Source organism: Hylobates moloch, unplaced genomic scaffold, assembly GCF_009828535.3.
Source record: "Hylobates moloch isolate HMO894 unplaced genomic scaffold, HMol_V3 SCAFFOLD_7, whole genome shotgun sequence".
Lineage (NCBI taxonomy): Eukaryota > Metazoa > Chordata > Mammalia > Primates > Hylobatidae > Hylobates > Hylobates moloch.
In genome coordinates this window covers 58,127,886-58,148,525 of record NW_026652282.1, presented here as the reverse complement: position 1 = coordinate 58,148,525, position 20,640 = coordinate 58,127,886, and the positions used below count along the sequence as shown (strand labels likewise).

General features: G+C 37.4%; 2 protein-coding genes across 2 annotated transcripts in view; both read left to right on the top strand.

The window, feature by feature from the left end:
• Nucleotides 1–20,640, top strand: part of TEX11 (testis expressed 11) — a 363,344-nt gene that overhangs the window by 58,448 nt on the left and 284,256 nt on the right. Inside the window, exon 5 of the mRNA XM_058441322.1 lies at nucleotides 13,794–13,879. Coding sequence (XP_058297305.1) covers nucleotides 13,794–13,879 — 86 coding nt within the window. The remainder of the gene's footprint in view (nucleotides 1–13,793; nucleotides 13,880–20,640) is intronic.
• Nucleotides 15,639–19,386, top strand: LOC116812214 (small integral membrane protein 30-like). Its single transcript, XM_032757949.1, has 2 exons — nucleotides 15,639–15,704; nucleotides 19,174–19,386. The coding sequence occupies exons 1-2, from the start codon at nucleotides 15,639–15,641 to the stop codon at nucleotides 19,384–19,386; spliced, it is 279 nt and encodes a 92-aa protein (XP_032613840.1).

The window sequence follows — 20,640 nt, the reverse complement described above, 5'->3', positions numbered from 1 at the left end:
ACTCCCCTTTGCCTTCCTGAGGCTCTCACCAGAAGCTGGCCATGATTATAAGCTTCCTGAGGCCCTCATCAGAAGCTGAGAAGCTGTTGGTGCCATTCTTATACAGCCTGCAGAACCATGAGCCAATTAATAAACCTCTTTTCTTTATAAATTACTTAGTCTCAAGTATTTCTTTATAGCAATGCAAGAATGGCCTAATACAAACTCTTTAACTTATTCTGAGTTGATTTTTGTATACAGTGTGATATAAGGGTCCAATTTCATTATTTTGCATGTTGATATCCATCAGCACTCTTTACTGAAGAGACTTTTATTTGTTGTGTGTTCTTGGCACTCATGTTGAAGATCAGTTGCCTGTGAATGTGTGGATTTATTTCTGGCTCTTCTATTCTATTCCATTGGTGTATATGTTTGTTCTTATTCTAGTACCATACTGTTTTGATTACTATAGCTTTGTAATAAATTTTGAAATGAGGAAGCATGATGCTCCTGGGTTTGTACTTCTTGTGCAAGATTTCTTTGGCTATTTGGATTCTTTTATGATTTTATATGAATTTTAGGAGTGTTTTTCCTATCTGTAAAGAATGCCATTCAGATTTTGATAGTATTACATTGAATCTGTAGATCATTTTAGGTAGTACGGACATTTTAACAATATTAATTATTCCAATCCATGAACGCAGGATGTCTTTCCATTTATCTATGTGCTCTTTAATTTCCTTCATTGATGCTTTACAATTTTCAATGTAGAAGTCTTTCACCTCTTTCAGTTTATTGCTAAGTATTTTGTTTTTTGTTGTTATTGTAAATGGATTGTTTTCTTAATTTTCTTCTTGGATAGTTTGTTGTTAGTGTATAGAAATGTCACTGATACTTGTATGTTGATTTTGTATCACGTTACTTTAATTTGTTTATTAGTTCTAACTTTTTTTTCGTTTTTAGGATTCTCAAAATATATGATCATGTCATTGGCAAGCACAGATGATTTTACCCTTCCTTCTCATTTGGGTGTTCTTTTCTTTTTCTTTCCTAATTGCTGTTGCTGGGACTTCCAGTACTATGTTGAATAGAAGTGTTGAGGGATGGGCTTCTTTGCCTTGTACTAGATCATGGAGGAAAAGCTTTCAGTTTTTCCCATCAATTATGATGTTAGCTGTGGGCTTTTCATTTATGGCCCTTTGTATTGAGTTATGTTCCTCGTATACCTATTTTGTTGAGAGTGTTCATGTTTAATGTATGTTGAATTTTGTCAAATGCTTTTTCTGCATCTATTGAGATAATCATGGGGTTTTAATCTTTCATTTTGTTAATATAGTATATATCACATTGATTTTCACGTGTTGAACCATGCTTGCATTCCAGGGATAAATCTCACTGGGTTGTGGTGTAAGATCCTTTTAATGTCCTTGTTGGATTCAGTTTTTTAGTATTTTATTGAGGATTTTTGCATCCGTGTTCATCAGGGAAATTGGCCTGCAGTTTTCTTTTCTTCTGGTGTCCTTGTCTTGCTTTGGCATCAAAGTAATGCTGATTTCATAAAATGAATTTGGAAATATTCCCTCTTCTTTTATTTTTTGGAAGAGTTTGAGAAGGATTGATATTAATTCTTCTTTGAATGTTTGGTAGAATACACCAGTGAAGCCATTTAGTACTGGAATTTTTTTTTCTGGGGCGTTTTTAAATTATTGATTCAATCTCTTTATTTGTTATTGGTCTATTGTTTCTATTTCTTCTTGGTTCAGTGTTGTTAGGCTGTGTGTTTCTAAGAATTTAGAAGTAATCACCTCTTGCAGACATTGTGGACTGGTTTTGGTAGGGTAAAACCTTCACCTGTGGGTGTGTGCAAGTGTGCTAGATTGGTGAGGTGTGTGGTGGTGCTGGTTCTGAATGCATGCAACAATGCTAATCCCAGGGATATGTGGTGGTTCTGGGGCTAGGGAGTGCGTGGTGCCACCAGCTCAAAGGGGGATGCTTGAGATCACCTTGGGGGAATAGTATCACAGACTCCAGGTGCATTGGTTGTGGGCTTTTTGTGGCTCCAGCAGCTGAGGTCCACTTTGGCAAAGACTGTGGGGGTCCTCCACTCTGAAGGCTAAAATAGTCCTCAGTGGAAGACTTCTGGAATTTTCCTGTTCTCCTTTTCCTTCACTTTGGAACTCATAGCTGAAGGAATACCTCTAAGTATTGAGCTACCCTGGCCTAGGGGATGGGGTGATGCAGGCAAAATAAAACTGTTCTGTTCTTCCTACTGTTTTCTATGTGGTTATCCTCAGATTTTGTGCTCCAGTGGGTTGCTTCAGCTTCTTCCTCTTCTTCTTCTTTTTCTTTTTTTCAAGACAGGGTCTCACCTTGTCACCCAGACTGGAGTGCAGTGGTGCAAAAGTGGCTCACTGCAGCCTGGATCCCCTGGGCTCAAGTGATCCTCCCATCTCAGCCAGCCCCACCTCCCTCCTGTGTAGCTGGGATTCCAGGCGTGCATCACCACGCCTGGATAATTTTTGTATTTTTTATAGAGATGGGGTTTCACCATGTTGCCCAGGCTGGACTTGATCTCCTGGGTTTAAGTGATCCGCCCACCTCGGCCTTCCAAAGTGCTGGGATTACAGGCTCTGGAGCTCTCTGAGAGCTGTTTTTGCCTGTATATAGTTGTTAAATCATTGCTTTTGTGGAGACACTAGGGCTGGGATCTCTTAGTCTGCCATCTTGCTGGTGTTACTTGACGTCTATGTGTTTTTTACATGTTGCCATCACTTTTGAGCACTTCATTCCTTTCGGGCACAATAAAATATTCAAGGCTTATTTTGTATTCCTTTCCATTCCTTTTTTTTTCCTTTCTTTTTCTTCCCTTCCCTTCCTTTTCCTTTCCTTTCTTTTCCTTTCCTTTTTCCTCTTTCCTTTTTTGAGACAGGGTCTCACTCTGTCACCCAGGCTGGAGTGCAGTGATGTGATCTCACTCACTCTGTCACCTAGGCTGAGTCACCCAGGCTGGAGTGCAGTGGCATGATCTTGGCTCACTGCAACTACCACCACCCGGGTTCAAGCGGTTCTCCTGCCTCAGCCTCCTGAGTAGCTGGCATTACAGGCGTGTCCCACCACGCCCGGCTAATTTTTGTATTTTTAGCTCACTGCAGCCTCGATTTCCCGGGCTCAAGCAATCTTCCCACCTCAGCCTTCTGGGACTACAGGCATGTGTGTGCTTTCTTGATCCAGCCATGAAATTAACTATGTATCTCAGGAGTCCTTATTTATTTTAGTAGAAAATCTTATTTAGAAGCCAAGATCTGGGCATTACGCATCCTTATTGCTTTTGGGATGTCACTGCTCTCTCAGACCCTCACAGTGGAAAGAGTATATGTGTGTGTGTGTGTATATATATATGTGTGTGTATATATATATGTGTGTGTGTATGTGTATATATATATGTGTGTGTGTATGTATATATATATCTATATTATATACACTCATACATTTCCATTAAATTTATCTATATTATTTATTATCTATCTTCTATCATCTCTAATATACTGAAAACCATGATATTGTCTGTTTCAATCCAACAACAAAATATTCATCCTAATTTTCTCCCTTTTCATATTTCTAATTCTCTTCTCTAACAACAAAAACTTGGCTTCAATTATCCTTAATATATTTATGTATTTAATCAGTACCCCTGTATGTTACCAATCTTCCATATTCTCTGCCACTCTATTCACTGTGAGGATGCCCTCTTCTCCATGCTCATTCTCTGATTCTTCATTTTGGGTTTCTCTCCCTGGGTGTTTACCCTCTTCCTTCTACTCTGACTCCCTTTACCTTACCATTATTTCATGTCTATGTTCTCTCACCCTATTTGGGCTCTGAATCTACATGCTCATCTCCTGGGTGGAAGAATAATACTTTTTTTCTTTTTCTGAGACAGAGTCTCACTCACTCTGTCACCCAGGCTGGAGTGCAGTGGCACGATCTTGGCTCACTGCAACTACCGCCTCCCAGGTTCAAGCGATTCTCCTGCCTCAGCCTCCCGAGTAGCTGAGATTACAGACATGCCCCACTGTGCCTGGCTAAGTTTTGTATTTTTAGTAGGGCTGGGGGTTTTACCATGTTGGCCAGGCTGGTCTCAAACTCCTGACCTCAAGTGATCTGCCCGCCTCAGCCTCCCAAAATGCTGGGATTACAGGCATGATAATACTTTCTTACACTAGACTGATTGCATAGAATCTTATCGGGGAGACCACTCAGTCCTCAGAATCTCTGTCCCCCTGGAAAATTATAGAACTATAAGAACAATTTTTTAAAATACCTGTTATTCAAGTGGCCACTGCTATAGGAAGAGAAAGTACATAAAGAATGGATACCAGTCATGGAGTAATGGGTGATGACATCAGTATGCCTCTAATCCTATTGGAGACTATTCTAAGCGAAGTAACTCAGGAATGGAAAACCAAACATCGTATGTTCTCACTCATAAGTGGGAGCTAAGATGTGAGGATGCAAAGGCATAGAATGACACAGTGGACTTGGGGGACTCAGGGGGAAAGGGTGGGAAGGGGATGAGGGATAAAAGACTACAAACTGGGTGCAGTCTATACTGCTTGGTTGGTGGGTACACCAAAATCTCACAAATCACCACCAAAGAACTTACTCATGTAACCAAACACCACCTGTTCTCCAATAACCTATGGAAATAAAAAGTTAAAAAAATTAAATAAAGTTTTAAAAAGATGTCTTTAATACTTTTAAGATGATTTTGTGAAGTCCTAAAAAATCAAAACCAAAAAACATACTCTTAAGCAAGTCAAACCTAATTAACTTCTATTTTAAAGTAAATATATGCCACACAGCACTTGTAGAAGTTTGACAGAGGTGTGAAATCAAGCAATGAAATGGATAGCAATGCAGTAGTCCCCCCTTATCTGTGGGGAACGTGTTCCAAGATGTCCAGTGGATACCTGAAACTGCGGATAGTACCAAATCCTATATATACTATGGTTTTTCGTATATATACATACCTCTGATATATTTTAATTTATAAATTAGACACTGTAAGAAATGAATACTACTAATAATAAAATAGAATAATTATAACAATATCCTATAATAAAAGTTATGTGAATGTGATCTCTCTCTCTTTTAAAATACCTTTTTTTATTATACTCACCCTTCTTTCCTTGGGTAACTGAAGCCATGGCAGGAGGGAAAACCATGGATGGAGGGAACTACTGTAATGGTTTAGTGTCCAGCTTCTATAAGTTTATAGTAATAAATTTATTAACTAGAATAACTGGGACACAGTAATATTTTATTTAATGGAACTTCCTGATTTAGTGAGAGTTAGAAAATTCTTATATTTTGAACATTTATTTTAAAAAATGTTTGCATATACTCACTTTTATAAGTGGAACATAGGGATTCTTTCTTTGATATTTGAGAATCTTGTAATTAATTACTCAAGACAATGCTCATGATCTGTGTACAGCCTTGTAGGAGGAGCTACTCATTAGTATGGCTAGTTGTGAGACATTTCACTGCTTTGAAAATCAGTATTCTCATCTGTAAAGTGAGAGTGTATGACAACATGGTCTCAAAGATCACTTCAGTATAAAAATTCCTAGTCCTCAATTTAGGGAAGCCCTGAGCCATAGTGCAGAGGGTATGTGTTCCTATGTATGTATTTTTTATAATAAAAGTCTCTGGGAGCAGCTTGTTTACTTAATTCTTTACCTCTTTCTCCTGTTAATCAGAATTTTATTTTGAGCAGTTTGCAGTTTTTATGCTTTGGCTTGCTATTTTATCTTTTATTTCTATCTTCAGTTTCTTCTAGAATTTATCTTCTGTATAGAGTTTTACTTCATTATGAAGCTTCTGTTTATGCAAAGTAAATGGCCAATTGATGTCTGAAACTCTTTGAAGTAATTCATTCAAGATTCAACCAGATTTCATTGCTGCTCTATGGGACACAAAACTTCTAAATGAGGTCTAGGTTGCTTACTCTTTATTACAATTCTTTTATTCTCTTTTGCCTATTTAAATTTACCATTCTGTAGCCAAATATTTGAAAGATAATGTGTAAATATTCTGTACATTTCTCTCTGTAGTAACATTGAATCTCTTGGCACATAAATGAATTACTCCTCTTGATGTAAAACTCAGTTTTCTGCCTGTTATGGGCTAGTAGGCATATAATTGCTTTCTGTAGACCTTTCTGCCCACTGCTTTACGTATCTGGGAGAGCCAAATCACTTAACGTTATCTAGTTTCATTCCAAACCCAAAATCATTTGAGCCTTAAAAATGACTCATTGGGTTTTGTCAGGTTTGTCAAAGATCAGATGGTTGTAGATGTGTGGTAGTATTTCTGAGGGCTCTGTTCTGTTCCATTGGTCTATATCTCTGTTTTGGTACCAGTACCATGCTGTTTTGGTTACTCTAGCCTTGTTGTATAGTTTGAAGTCAGGTAGCATGATGCCTTCAACTTTGTTCTTTTGGCTGAGGATTGACTTGGCAATGCGGGCTCTTTTTTGGTTCCATATGAACTTTAAAGTAGTTTTTTCCAGTTCTGTGATGAAAGTCATTGGTAGCTTGATGGGGATGGCACTGAATCTATACATTACTTTGGGCAGTATGATCATTTTCACGATATTGATTCTTCCTATCCATGAGCATGGAATGTTCTTCCATTTGTTTGTGTCCTCTTTTATTTCATTGAGCAGTGGTTTGTAGTTCTCCTTGAAGAGGTCCTTCACATCCCTTGTAAGTTGGATTCTTAGGTATTTTATTCTCTTTGAAGCAATTGTGAATGGGAGTTCACTCATGATTTGGCTGTTTGTCTATTATTGGTGTATAAGAATGCTTGTGATTTTTTCACGTTGATTTTGTATCCTGAGACTTTGCTGAAGTTGCTTATCAGCTTAAGGAGATTTTGGACTGAGATGATGGGGTTTTCTAGATATACAATCATGTCATCTGCAAACAGGGACAATTTGACTTCCTCTTTTCCTAATTGAATACCCTTTATTTCTTTCTCCTGCCTGATTGCCCTGGCCAGAAATTCCAACACTATGTTGAATAGGAGTGGTGAGAGAAGGCATCCCTCTCTTGTGCCAGTTTTCAAAGGGAATGCTTCCAGTGTTTGCCCATTCAGTATGATACTGGCTGTGGGTTTGTCATAAATAACTCTTATTATTTCGAGATACATCCCATCAATACCTAATTTATTGAGAGTTTTTAGCGTGAAGGGCTGTTGAATTTTGTCAAAGGCCTTTCCTGCATCTATTGAGATAATCATGTGGTTTTTGTCTTTGGTTCTGTTTATATGCTGGATTACATTTATTGATTTTCATATGTCGAACCAGGCTTGCATCCCAGGGATGAAGCCCACTTGATCATGGTAGATAAGCTTTTTGATGTGCTGCTGGATTTGGTTTGCCAGTATTTTATTGAAGATTTTTGCATCGATGTTCATCAGGGATATTGGTCTAAAATTCTCTTTTTTTGTTGTGTCTTTGCCAGGCTTTGGTATCAGGATGATGCTGGCCTCATAAAATGAGTTAAGGAGGATTCCCTCTTTTTCTATTGATTGGAATAGTTTCAGAAGGAATGGTACCAGCTCCTCCTTGTACCTCTGGTAGAATTCAGCTGTGAATCCGTCTGGTCCTGGACTTTTTTTGGTTGGTAGGCTATTAATTATTGCTTCAATTTCAGAGCCTGTTATTGATCTATTCAGGGATTCAACTTCTTCCTGGTTTAGTCTTGGGAAGGTGTATATGTCGAGGAATTTATCCATTTCTTCTAGATTTTGTAGTTTACTTTTGTAGAGGTGTTTATAGTATTCTCTGATGGTAGTTTGTATTTCTGTGGGATCGGTGATGATATCCCCTTTATCATTTTTTATTGCATCTATTTGATTCTTCTTTCTTTTCTTCTTTATTAGTCTTGCTAGCGGTCTATCAATTTTGTTGATCTTTTCAAAAAACCACCTCCTGGATTCATTGATTTTTTGAAGGGTTTTTTGTGTCTCTATCTCCTTCGGTTCCCTATTTAATAAATGGTGCTGGGAAAACTGGCCAGCCATATGTAGAAAGCTGAAACTGGATCCCTTCCTTACACCTTATACAAAAATTAATTCAAGGGCTGGGCGTGGTGGCTCATGCCTGTAATCCCAGCACTTTGGGAGACCAAGACGGGCGGATCACAAGGTCTGGAGATCAAGACCATCCTGGCTAACACGGTGAAACCCCATCTTTACTAAAAATACAAAAAATTAGCCGGCCTGGTGGCGGGTGCGCCTGTAGTCCCAGCTACTCGGAAGGCTGAGGCAGGAGAATGGCGTGAACCCAAGAGGCGGAGCTTGCAGTGAGCGGAGATCCTGCGTCACTGTACTCCAGCCTGGGTGACAGAGCGAGACTCTGTCTCAAAAAAAAATAATAATTCAAGATGGATTAAAGACTTAAATATTAGACCTAAAACCACAAAAAACCTAAGAAAACCTAGGCAATACCATTCAGGACATAGGCATAGGCAAGGACTTCATGTCTAAAACACCAAAAACAATGGCAACAAAAGCCAAAACTGACAAATGGGATCTAATTAAACTAAAGAGCTTCTGCATGGCAAAAGAAACTACCATCAGAGTGAACAGACAACCTACAAAATGGGAGAAAATTTTTCCAACCTACTCATCTGACAAAGGGCTAATATCCAGAATCTACAATGAACTCAAACAAATTTACAAGAAAAAAACAACCCCATTAACAAGTGGGCAAAGGACATGAACAGACACTTCTCAAAAGAAGACATTTATGCAGCCAAAAAACACATGAAAAGGTGCTCATCATCACTGGCCATCAGAGAAATGCAAATCAAAACCACAATGAGATACCATCTCACACCAGTAAGAATGGCCATCATTAAAATTCAGGAAACAACATGTGCTGGAGAGGATGTGGAGAAATAGGAACACTTTTACACTGTTGGTGGGACTGTAAACTAGTTCAACCATTGTGGAAGACAGGGTGGCGATTCCTCAGGGATTTAGAACTAGAAATACCATTTGACCCAGCCATCCCATTACTGGGTATATACCCAAAGGATTATAAATCATGCTGCTATAAAGACACATGCACATGTATGTTTATTGTGGCACTATTCACAATAGCAAAGACTTAGAACAAACCCAAATGTCCAAAAATGATAGACTGGATTAAGAAAATGTGGCACAGGTACACCATGGAATACTATGCAGCCATAAAAAGGATGAGTTCATGTCCTTTGTAGGGACATGGATGAAGCTGGAAACCATCATTCTCAGCAAACTATCGCAAAGACAAAAAAGCAAACACCGCATGTTCTCACTCATAGGTGAGAATTGAACGATGAGAACTCATGGACACAGGAAGGGGAACATCACACACTGGGGCCTGTTGTGGGGTGGGGGCAGGGGGGAGGGATATCATTAGGAGATATACCTAATGTAAATGACGAGTTAATGGGTGCAGCACACCAACATGGCACATGTATACATATGTAACAAACCTGCACATTGTGTACATGTACTCTAGAACTTAAAGTATAATTAAAAATTTTAAAAAATGACTCATTGGAATATTTGTAATGACATGTTCCATAAATTTTAAGTGAGTCATATACTTTTAAACTAAATATCTACGGTATATGGAAAGCTTGGTTAGATTTGTCCATGTTTTGAGGCTCTTTATGTAGCCATTAGAACATTTATTATTCATTCTAACAAATACCAATGTTGATTTTTAGCTCAGGTTGTCACTGTTATTTTTTAAAGTATGGGGTTTACTTTTTTTTTATACTTTAAGTTCTGGGATACATGTGCAGAATGTGCAGGTTTGTTACATAGGTATACACGTGCCATGGTGGTTTGCTGCACCCATCAACCCATCATCTACATTAGGTATTTCTCCTAATGCTATCCCTCCCCTAGCTCCTCACCCCCTGACAGGCCCCCTGTGTGATGTTCCCCTCCCTGTGCCCGTGCGTTCTCATTGTTCAACTCCCACTTATGAGTGAGAACATGCGGTGTTTGGTTTTCTGTTCCTGTGTCAGGTTGCTGAGAATGATGGTTTCCAGCTTCATCCATGTCCCTGCAAAGGACATGAACTCATTCTTTTTTATGGCTGCATAGTATTCCATGCTCTATATGTGCCACATTTTCTTTATCCAGTCTATCATTGATGGGCATTTGGGTTGGTTCCAAGTCTTTGCTATTGTGAACAGTGTTGAAATAAACATATGTGTGTATGTGTCTTTATGGTAGAATGATTTATAATCTTTTGGCTATATACCCAGTAATGGGATTGCTGGGTCAAATGGTATTTCTGGTTCTAGATCTTTGAGGAATCGCCACACTGTCTTCCACAATGGTTGAACTAATTTACACCCCCACCAACAGTGTAAAAGCGTTCCTATTTCTCCACATCCTCTTAGTATCTGTTGTTTCCTGACTTTTTAATCGCCATTTTAACTGGCGTGAGATGGTATCTCATTGTGGTTTTGATTTGCCTTTCTCTAATGACCAGTGATGATGAGCTTTTTTTCATATGTTTGTTGGTCACATAAATGTCTTCTTTTGAGAAGTGTCTGTTCATATTACTTTTTAATGCCTACTTGTTGCATGTAATTCTTTTTTATCAGTGTGTATCTATACATAGTTTAAAGAGTAAAATAAGTTTACAGGTCTTTTTACAAAATCACCAGTACCTATGAAAAATTAGCCAGGCTTGGTGGCGGGTGCCTATAATTTTGGCTATTCGGGTGGCTGAGGCACGAGAATGGGTTGAACCTGGGAGGCGGAGGTTGCAGTGAGCCTAGAACGCACCACTGCACTCCAGCCTGGGCGACAGAGTGAGACTCTATCTCAATAAACAAAACAAAACTAACTCCGGAAAACCAAGATCACCAGTACCCATACTGACTTTTGGACTTATTTTTATCTCACATAACAGCTACTTTCAGTTATTTTAGTTGGCTCTTTTTGTGTTTACCTCCATGTATCTACATAGTGTTCTTATACTGCTGTGCTGCTTGATATTTTTACTTTTAGATATTATATATTGACTTCCCACTTTAGAAGGTGAATTTAGTTTCTTTTCTTTTTCCCTCTACCCCCAACACATATGCTTACTTCCTGTCACTCCATCATCTCTATATAGTTTACCATAACTTTGGTTAGATTAATATTTAGTGTTTACACTCCAGTGTTTATATGAATACTATCATAGTTGAATCATATAAAGTACCATGATTTCTTTTCTTTTCTTTTCTTGCACAAAAGTTTGTTTTTCCCTGGAGTTAATTATATTGGTTTTCCTGGTTACTTAGTATTTCATGTACTTGGTATTATTTCTTCCCTAATTATGTAAACTTCTTTTTAGTATGTTAGAATGTATTAGTTATTTTATCACTTTCACTTGCTTAAAGAATAACTGTCATAGTTTCTGATCTTCTCTTATCTGTACAGATTGTTGTGTAAGCATCCTGTTCAGTTATCGTTTTGAGATTTTCTTCCTCCATTACTTGGGAATTCCTTTCAACTCCCTCATAGATTGTAACCCTGTTTCTTGAATCCTATGTCTTTCTTTTTCTGATTTTACTCCCTAAATTTTGTGGGGCATATCCTCCAGTAGCTTCTTGAGAAAGGTTGCATGAGATGAAAATCGTTTGAAGAGTTTGCATGTCTAAACATATTTTTATTGTACCATCATAATTTATGCTTTCACTGGATATAAAATTTGGACTTGGAAATAATTTTTGCTGAGTATTTTGAAAACATCAGTTAGATTCTCATCTAGCTTCTGATGTGACTATTGAGAAATGTGTTGCAATTTTATTTTCTTTTACTTCTTTAAATATAAAATTTTTACCTTTGTGGGTATATGATAGATTTATATATTTACGTGGTACATTAAGGTTTTGATATAAGCATGCAATTGATAATAATCACGTCATGGAAAATGGACTATCCATCTCTTCAGGCATTTATCCTTTGTGCTACAAACAATCCAACTGAACTATGTTAGTTATTTTTAAATGTATATTATTTATATAATAATAATAATTATTATTATTTTGAGATGGAATCTCTCTCCGTTGCCCAGGCCAGAGTGCGGTGGCATGATCTCAGCTCACTGTAACCTCCGCCTCCCGGGTTCAAGCGATTCTTCTGCCTTAGCCACCGAAGTAGCTGGGATTACAGGTGCCCACCACCACGCCCAACTAATTTTTCTATTTTTAATAGAGACAGAGTTTCACCATGTTGGCCAGGCTGGTCTCAAACTCCTGACCTCAAGTGATCCATCCACCTTGGCCTCCCAAAGTGCTGGGATTTCAGGCTTGAGCCATGGTGCCCAGCTTAAAATTTATGATTAAATTATTATTGACCATAGTCACTTTGTAGTGCTATCAAATACTTGGTCTTACTCATTCTTTCTTTCTTTCTTTTTTTTTTTTTTTTGAGACAGAGTCTCACTCTGTCATCCAGGCTGGAGTGCAGTGGCACGATCTCGGCTTACTGCAACCTCCATCTCCTGGGTTCAAGAGATTCTCCTGCCTCAGCCTCCTGAGCAGCCCGGATTATAGGCACCTGTTACCACGCCTGGCTAATTTTTGTATTTTTAGTAGAGACGGGGTTTTGCCATGTTGGCCAGGCTGATCTTGAACTCCTGGCCTCAAGTGATCCACCTGTCTTGGTCTCTCAAAGCGCTCGGATTACAGGTGTGAGCCACCGTGCCTGGCCTATTCTTTATTTTAGATTCAAATATATAGTAGGTCTGATGTGCTCAGACATGCATATTGAACTTCTGCTATCTGAATGTACTGTAATTCAAAGGGAAACTTTTTGAAGCAAGACAGGTCTTTACACATTACTTATGAATAACTTGCTTCAGATCTTGGATTCTTAGTTGAGGATCTGCTTCTGTAGTCTTACTCGGGTAAAACTTATAAGGGACTTTTTATATGGGTATAATCAAATTCTCTAGATAGGTGGTTTCTATAAATACTGAGGGGATATTTGGATAAATTATTAGCATCAAAATTTCTCCTATGCCATTTCCCAGTATTTTGAGAGATGAAAATTATGTAAAACATGGCATTAATGCAGGGACTGAGATGCTGATTCCTAAGGCAACATTCATATGCTTGTTCCTACTTTCATCTCAATGCTAATTTATGTAAAGAAAATGATTGTTGTTGCTAAAGAGTGTCCATGAAACTATTTCTAAATAAGTCTTTTGACTAGATAGTGCTTTGGACATATTTTAGAACTTCAGAATTTTTGAAGTTGTCTCAATTTTGAAAAAAAAATCATTCATTTCCCAACCTCACTCCTCGTCAATAGTGATTTTTTGTCTTTGAATATACTCCCTGTTCTAGTGCCTTTAACTGGATCTGGCAACCAAAAGCAGGGTTTTAGCCTGCCCTTTGGCTGGGCAATGATTGGGTTTCTCGTTTTCTGTTACAAAGCATCTTTTAACTTCTATTAGTAATTTATTGTAATACTTTTTCATACATAACTAATTCTCCAACCTGAATGTTTTGCAGTTCTTCTTTATACAAATTGAGAAGTTTTGATAAGGAAGCTTATTTTGATGTATAGGACACATTAAGTATGTTTTTGTTTGTTTGTTTTTTGAGACAGAGTTTCGCTCTGTCTCCTAGGTTGGAATGCAGTGGCACCGTCATGGCTCACTGCCACCTCGGCTTCCCAAAGTGTGTTGGGGTTTAAGGAAATCATGAATCTAACGCATTTTTTTTTTTGTATTGCAGACTTCAAGTCTTCATCATCTCTGTTACAACTTTGGAGTAGGAACCCAGAAGAATAATAAATATGAAGAAAGTTCTTTCTGGCTTAGGTAACATAAACAAAAAACTGAACGTAAATTCAGGAATATTATCATAGATGTCAGTTAATATTTACTGTAGAGTACTTTGGCAGTTTAAACCTTCTCTGACTTCAGAAGCCAACATGCTATATTTATTTACTCTTTTAACATGTATTGTTTATTATTCTTACACATTGTCAGTTCATAGAAAAATGTGTTCTTCCTTCCTTCCTTCCTTCCTTCCTTCCTTCTTTCTTTCTTTTTTCCTTTCTTTCTTTTTTTCTTCTTTTTTTTTCAGGTCTCTCTCTGTCACCTAGGCTGGAGTGCAGTGGCATGATCTCTGCTCACTGCAACCTCTGCCTTCTGGGCTCAAGCGATCCTCTGACCTCAGCCTTTCAAGTAGTTGGGACCACAGGCATGTGCCAGCATGCCTGGCTAATTTTTTCTATCTTTGGTAGAGAAGGGGTTTCGCCATGTTGCCCAGGCTGTTCTCAAACTCCTGAGCTCAGGCAATCCACCTGCCTCAGTCTCTCAACGTGCTGGGATTACAGGCATGAGCCACCACGCCTGACCAGTGTTCTCTTCTTAATATGAGAACTTACTGCTCTCTCTCCATTCCTCCTTTATATCTCTATCAAGAGTATAGAAAATTTTGTTGTTGTTGCTTTGATACTTATTGTTGTCTGGCAACACCAGAGTATAAGGTGGAGGTGTGATTGGGAGTAGTATTGGCTAAAATTATTAGTCTTAGATGAATTTTGGCATTTTAATATCAGTCAAGTAAGTATATATTTAACACTGTATGCTGAGTACTATACTAAGATTTGGAGTGTTGTGCTTTATCTGGAAATATCAAGAAAATTATACCAAAATATAGGAAATGTGCAAGAACCCTGTGTTTCACTGAAAACCTAGGCCCAGCACAGATTCTGACACACAGTAGATACTCAATAATTGTTAGTTAAATGAATACATGTGAAAAATGTATTTTTGTGGAGATGTCACATAAGGTGCAGTGCTTTGAATATCAGGAGATTATGGAATAGGCTGGGCATGGTGGCTCACGCCTGTAATCCCAGCACTTTGGGAGGCCGAGGTGGGCAGATCACCTGAGGTCAGGAGTTCAAGGTCAGCCTGGCCAACATGGCGAAACCCCATCTCTACTAAAAGTACAAAAATTAGGCGGGTGTGGTGGCACAGGCCTGTAATCCCAGCTAGTCAGGAGGCTGAGGCAGGAGAATCGCTTGAACCCGGGAGACGCAGGTTGCAGTGAGCCGAGATCGTACCGCTGCACTCCAGCCTGAGCGACAGAGAGACTCCGTCTCAAAAAAAAAAAAAAAAAGGATCATGGCGTAAAATATATCAAATCAATTCACTAAATGTTTACCCTTTCTGAGTGCAGGATTAGTTCTAGTTATTTGGGGATACTCCTATGATTATTTTAACTATAGTCTAACTTTTGTGAATATGATGTTTGTCATTTAACAAAATAAATACAAATCTGGGCACTGAGATTATTACACTCACAGGCATATCTATCACTAGCAAAATGTTGATGCAAATAACTTACATAAGAGACTTTTTAGAGCCCAAAGATTGATCAAACTCTATATAAAGAACTATTCCTAATAGAGCAGGCTGGAGTTCTATTCCCGTATTTGACAGTATTTGGGAGTAGAACACTCACAAAGTTTATGGCATCAATGTATCAAAAGACCAGTATGCCAAGAAGGCAGGAATAGCGAGGTCCAAAAAAAAAAAAAAAAAAAAAAAAAAGAATGCTGGTGCCATGGATGGCTTCTGGAAGCTTAAGACTAGAGGAGAGGTGAGCTTGGAGTTTATGCCAAGAATGAGGGTGAGATAGGAGTCATAAAAATAAATGTTCTCCAGGAACTGGTCATAACAGCAGGCTGAGGCCTGACATGGCATGACTTGTAGGTTATTTGCATATATGCCATTGGTTTTTGACTTCTTATCTGTTATCATTTTCTAAAGAATCTCATGGAAAGAAAATACGGTGATGAGACATCCATATTATAAGCTAGAATATCTTAATGGCTATATTTGTAGGAATATAATCGGACCCACAATGATATTTTCATAAAAATCTAAATAAATAACAAATTTATATAGCACCAGTGTATTATGAGTCCTTTGTGTTCACATCACTAGAATAATATTGAAGAAAAGAAGAAAACTTTAATTTTAGCCCTAGTAATTACATATGATTTTAATCTTTCTGCTTCATTTTTTCTTCCACATCTTTTGGGAATATAAAAATAACCTGGTGAAATATTCACAAATGTTTTAAAAGGAATTATCATATTTTAATGTTTAAAAAGAGGCAAAAATAATTATCAATATTATTAACTGTAGGAATTGTACCACAGTGAATAGTTTTTCTAGTAGTAGACTGACTGTCAGAATTTGTTGTCATCTAAGACATTAGTGTTAAATTGTGAAATATTGTGACACTTTATTTAGAATTGTTGTGGGGTTTACATATGATAATGCATGTATTATAGAGTATTCAGTAACATGCCTGGAAAATAGAAACTGCTTAACAAACGAAAACTGCTGCTGCTATCTCTACGTGATGGACTCTCTTGTGGCCATTCCACTAGTTTATTCTAAAATTTATCACAGTCAGATCAAGCATAGATTACTTACTAAGTTCCCAAGTAAAATGTCATAAAAACAAACATCTACATCTTTCAATCTTTAGAACAATTAAAAAAACATTTTTTTTTGTAGAGGCGGGGCCTCGCTATATAAACCATGGTGGTCTCAAACTCTGGCCTAAAGTTATTCTCCCACGTCAGCTTCCCAAACTGCTGGAATTACAGGTGTGAGCCACTGCGCCTGACCCTTTGGAATAATTTCTTCATGCTTTATATCCACGTGTTAAAAAAACTGTTGGCAGCAGTTGGTGATGCAAGCAGAGATGAATAGCTGCTAATTAAGCACCGTTTTCTGTAAATTTTATACCAGAAGGAGGTCATGGAAAATGAGTACACATTCTACAGGCTTAACTCTTTTGAGAACAGTGAATATCTTAGACTAGAGTTTATATATAATTTGGAAGTACCCATTCAGTCTAAAAGTAAAAACCTAATTTTTCACAAATGATAATATATAAAAATGCTGTAGTATATTCGAATTTCATTGAAATTGAAGCCTAGAACAATACTAAACGTAAAGAGTGGTAGTGGGTATTGTTTAAAAAGCTCATTTATTTCCCTTGATTTTTGTTAACATCTCAGTGCAGGACCTTTCTGAGTTTTTATCACCCTCCTGCCTTTTCTTTTGCTAAGAAAAGTTCATAAATAGCTGCTGCTCTCCTTGCTTTCTGCCACACTCTTTTGATCGTGTTCCCTTAGAGATACCACAGGTTATGAGAAAGCTGCTGTAATTATGAATGAAATTAAAATTCCTTCAGCTCGCTTTACTGTGGATTGTCAACGTATTTGCCTCAATGTATTAAATGACAAATTCGCTTAGACCCTTATAAAATACAAAATTTCAGATTTTTGAAATCTGAATGCAAGGTTTGGAAATAATATGTTTAAGAGTTTTTTTGTTTGTTTAATAAAATACCATTTTTTCCTCCTTCTCCTCCTCTTTTGTAAGTCTTGTGGTATTGAGCTCCTATGTCTGCTCCTGGCAGAAGGCAGGACTAAGTAGAGGAGAAAAGACTGTTGATACAGAAATTTCCCTCACAATCTAGACAACTTGTTAGTGGCCTCCATTGTTCTGGTGGAATTTAAATTGTGTTTAGCTCTTAAAGTCCTATCTAATGATTAGGACATATATTATGCTGAATTTGGCTTTTCAGAAAAGGTATACAGAAATTTCATTGTAACAAATTAGTATTCTACAAAGAAGAATTGCATATTAATACAAATAAGTTCAACTCAAAAGGCTTTAGGGTTACATTTATTAACCAGAAAGACTTCACAGATTTTTTTTCCCTGGGAGAAAAATGCTCTCCTTTCCAAACCTTAGTCATATTCTTAATTCTGGGTGATTTTTCATTTATCTCTGGTAGTTTTATTTCTAAGTCATTTAACTGTATTCCTTAGCACTGCTGACCTACAGCAGTATCAGACATCTCTGTGGCTGATAAACACTTGAGAAGTTCACTGTTTCCCTTTTGCTGTAAGAAGACCTCCTACTACTTTCTTTTCCCCTCAAGCTTCATTGAGGTATAATTGACAAATTAAAATTGTATGTATTTAATAGTGTACAATGTGATGTTTTGATATATATATATATATATATATATACACTGTGAAATGATTACTACGATCAAGTTAATTATCATATCCATTACCTCACATAGTTACCATTTTTTTCCTCACATGTCATTATAACAGAATTTTATTAGTAATCATCAAACACACATTGTTCAAATTTCACTGATTGTCTCATAAAATCTTATACAATTGATTGGTCAAGGCCTATATACTGTGATTGATTAAGGTGCCTCTTATGTCTACTTTAATCCTAGGTTTCTTCCTTTTTTTCCTTGCAATGTATTTGTTAAAGAAGTCAGGTAGTTTCCTGCATTTTGAATTTTGCTGTTTGCGTCCCTGTTCCTTAACATGTTTATTTTTTCTGTGTTCTCTGTATTTCCTACAAATTAGTAATTAAGATTCTAAAGGCTCTTACCAGATTTTTTGGCAGAAGTATTTCACAGGTGGTGTGGTGTATGTCCATCAGGGGTCTCGTATGTTAGTTGTTTTGCTTTTTGCGATATTAGCAGCCATCAGTGATCATTGCCTGGATTCTTTATTTCATCAGTGTTTGTAAAATAATAGTATTCTAATTGTGTCATTTTACTTTTCCTTTATGAGCTGGAATACTTCTCTAGAGTACAACTTCCCTTAGCAACTGTTAGATTACTCTGAGGTCCAGTTGTCTGAGTTGCCTTTTTTGTGTGTGTGTGGTGAGAATATTTAATATCTACTCTCAGCAAATTTCAACTGTACAATGCAGTATTATGAACTATAGTTACCAAGCTGTACACTAGATCTCCTTTTAAGAAAGAGAGAGAGAAGAAAGAAAGAAAGAGAAAGAAAGAAAAGAAAGAAAAGAAAGAAAGGAAAGAAAGAAAAGAGAGCATTCATGGAGACAATGCCCCAAAGAAATCAGAAATTTTCAAATGGATAACTCCTTTTAAGAAGGAATGAGATTCCTGTAATGGCTGCTTCCTGGAAGGCAGTGTCATGTGGAACCCCTTAGCCTCAGCATCCAGAGCTCCAGGAAGGGAACATTTCCAGTCAGATAGAATTATATATATACTATTTCTTTGGAAACTTCAGCCATCAAGATTCAGCCATCAACATTCCACCATCAAGACTTCTGTTTCAACACAATGGCTCTTAGTCCTCATTTTACTGCTTTTGTTGCTGCCTGTTGTTGAAGCAGTAGAAGCCAGAGATGCAATTGCTGTCTTTTTGGGTGTGGTTCTCAGCATTACAGGCATTTGTGCTTGCTTGGGGGTATGTGCACAAAAGAGAAATGGACAGATATGACTTTGAAGGGCATCCCAAATCAAACTTGGCCCTGAAAACCTTTGGACTAGTGAGGCTAAACTTGAGCTTTGGTGTTTGAAAATTTCCAAGAAACAGTAAGTAGGAGAGTTCCACGTTCTTAGTTGTTCTCCGTGAAATGAGAGCAAATTGCTATGTAAAAGAAAAAATGTTTTCCTTACAATAAATAATGCACTGAAAAATGAAACCTATAATTTGTATTTGCTGCTTAGAAAGGGGGTTCAAGAAGTAAGATGGCTGACATTTATATAAGTAATATTTCATAGTTTTCTAATTATCTAAGCTGGGCATGGTGGCATGCGCCTGTAGTCCCAGCTACTTGAAAGGCTGAGGTGGGAGGATCACTTGAACCCAGGAGGTCGAGGCTGCAGTGAGTCATCATCACACCACTGCAGTACAGCCTTGGTGACAGAGTAAGATCCTGTCTCAAAAAAAAAAAAAAAAAAAAGAAGCACATGAAATAGGAAGAAGGAAGTTCTTGCCCAGAATTCTAAGAAATCACCACTGTTCAGTTATAATCACTGCCTCCTGAATCATTGAGGAGTCTTTTCTCCATATTTTCATTAGACTTTTGTTATTGCCCAAGTTAATGTTGTATTTAGATATCAAATAGCCAAACATAGATGCTTTTATCTCTGGAGAAAAAACATTTAGAAAAATGCTTTCAGTGTATCTAACATTGAAGTGGAGAAAAGAGTTAATGTAAAAAAAAATCCTTTATTTTTATATTTATCGTTTTAAACTTTTATTTTAGGTTTGGGGTACATGTGAAGGTTTGTTGCATAGGTAAACTCATGTCATGGGAGTTTGTTGTACAGATTATTTCATCACCCAGGTATTAAGTCCAGTACCCAATAGTTATATTTTTTACTCCTCTCCCTCCTCCCACCCTCCACCCTCAAGTAGACCTCGGTATCTATTGTTCTCTTCTTTGTGTTCATGAGTTCACATCATTTAGCTCCCACTTAAAGTGAGAACATGTGGTACTTGGTTTGCTTTAAAGAAACACTTTATATTTACATTGAAATGGAGAAGATATTTAATGTTAAAAAACTTTATATTAATTAATTGAATAACATCCCCATGGTGAGAAGTACTATATTAAATATAAACTCATTATGTTGTTAAAAAAAAAAGAAGGGACGAAATGATGTTGAAGATGAAATCTGCAGCAGCAGGCTGTACACAACAATTTGTGAGGAAAAAATTAATCGTTTGTGCCCTAATTGAAGAGGA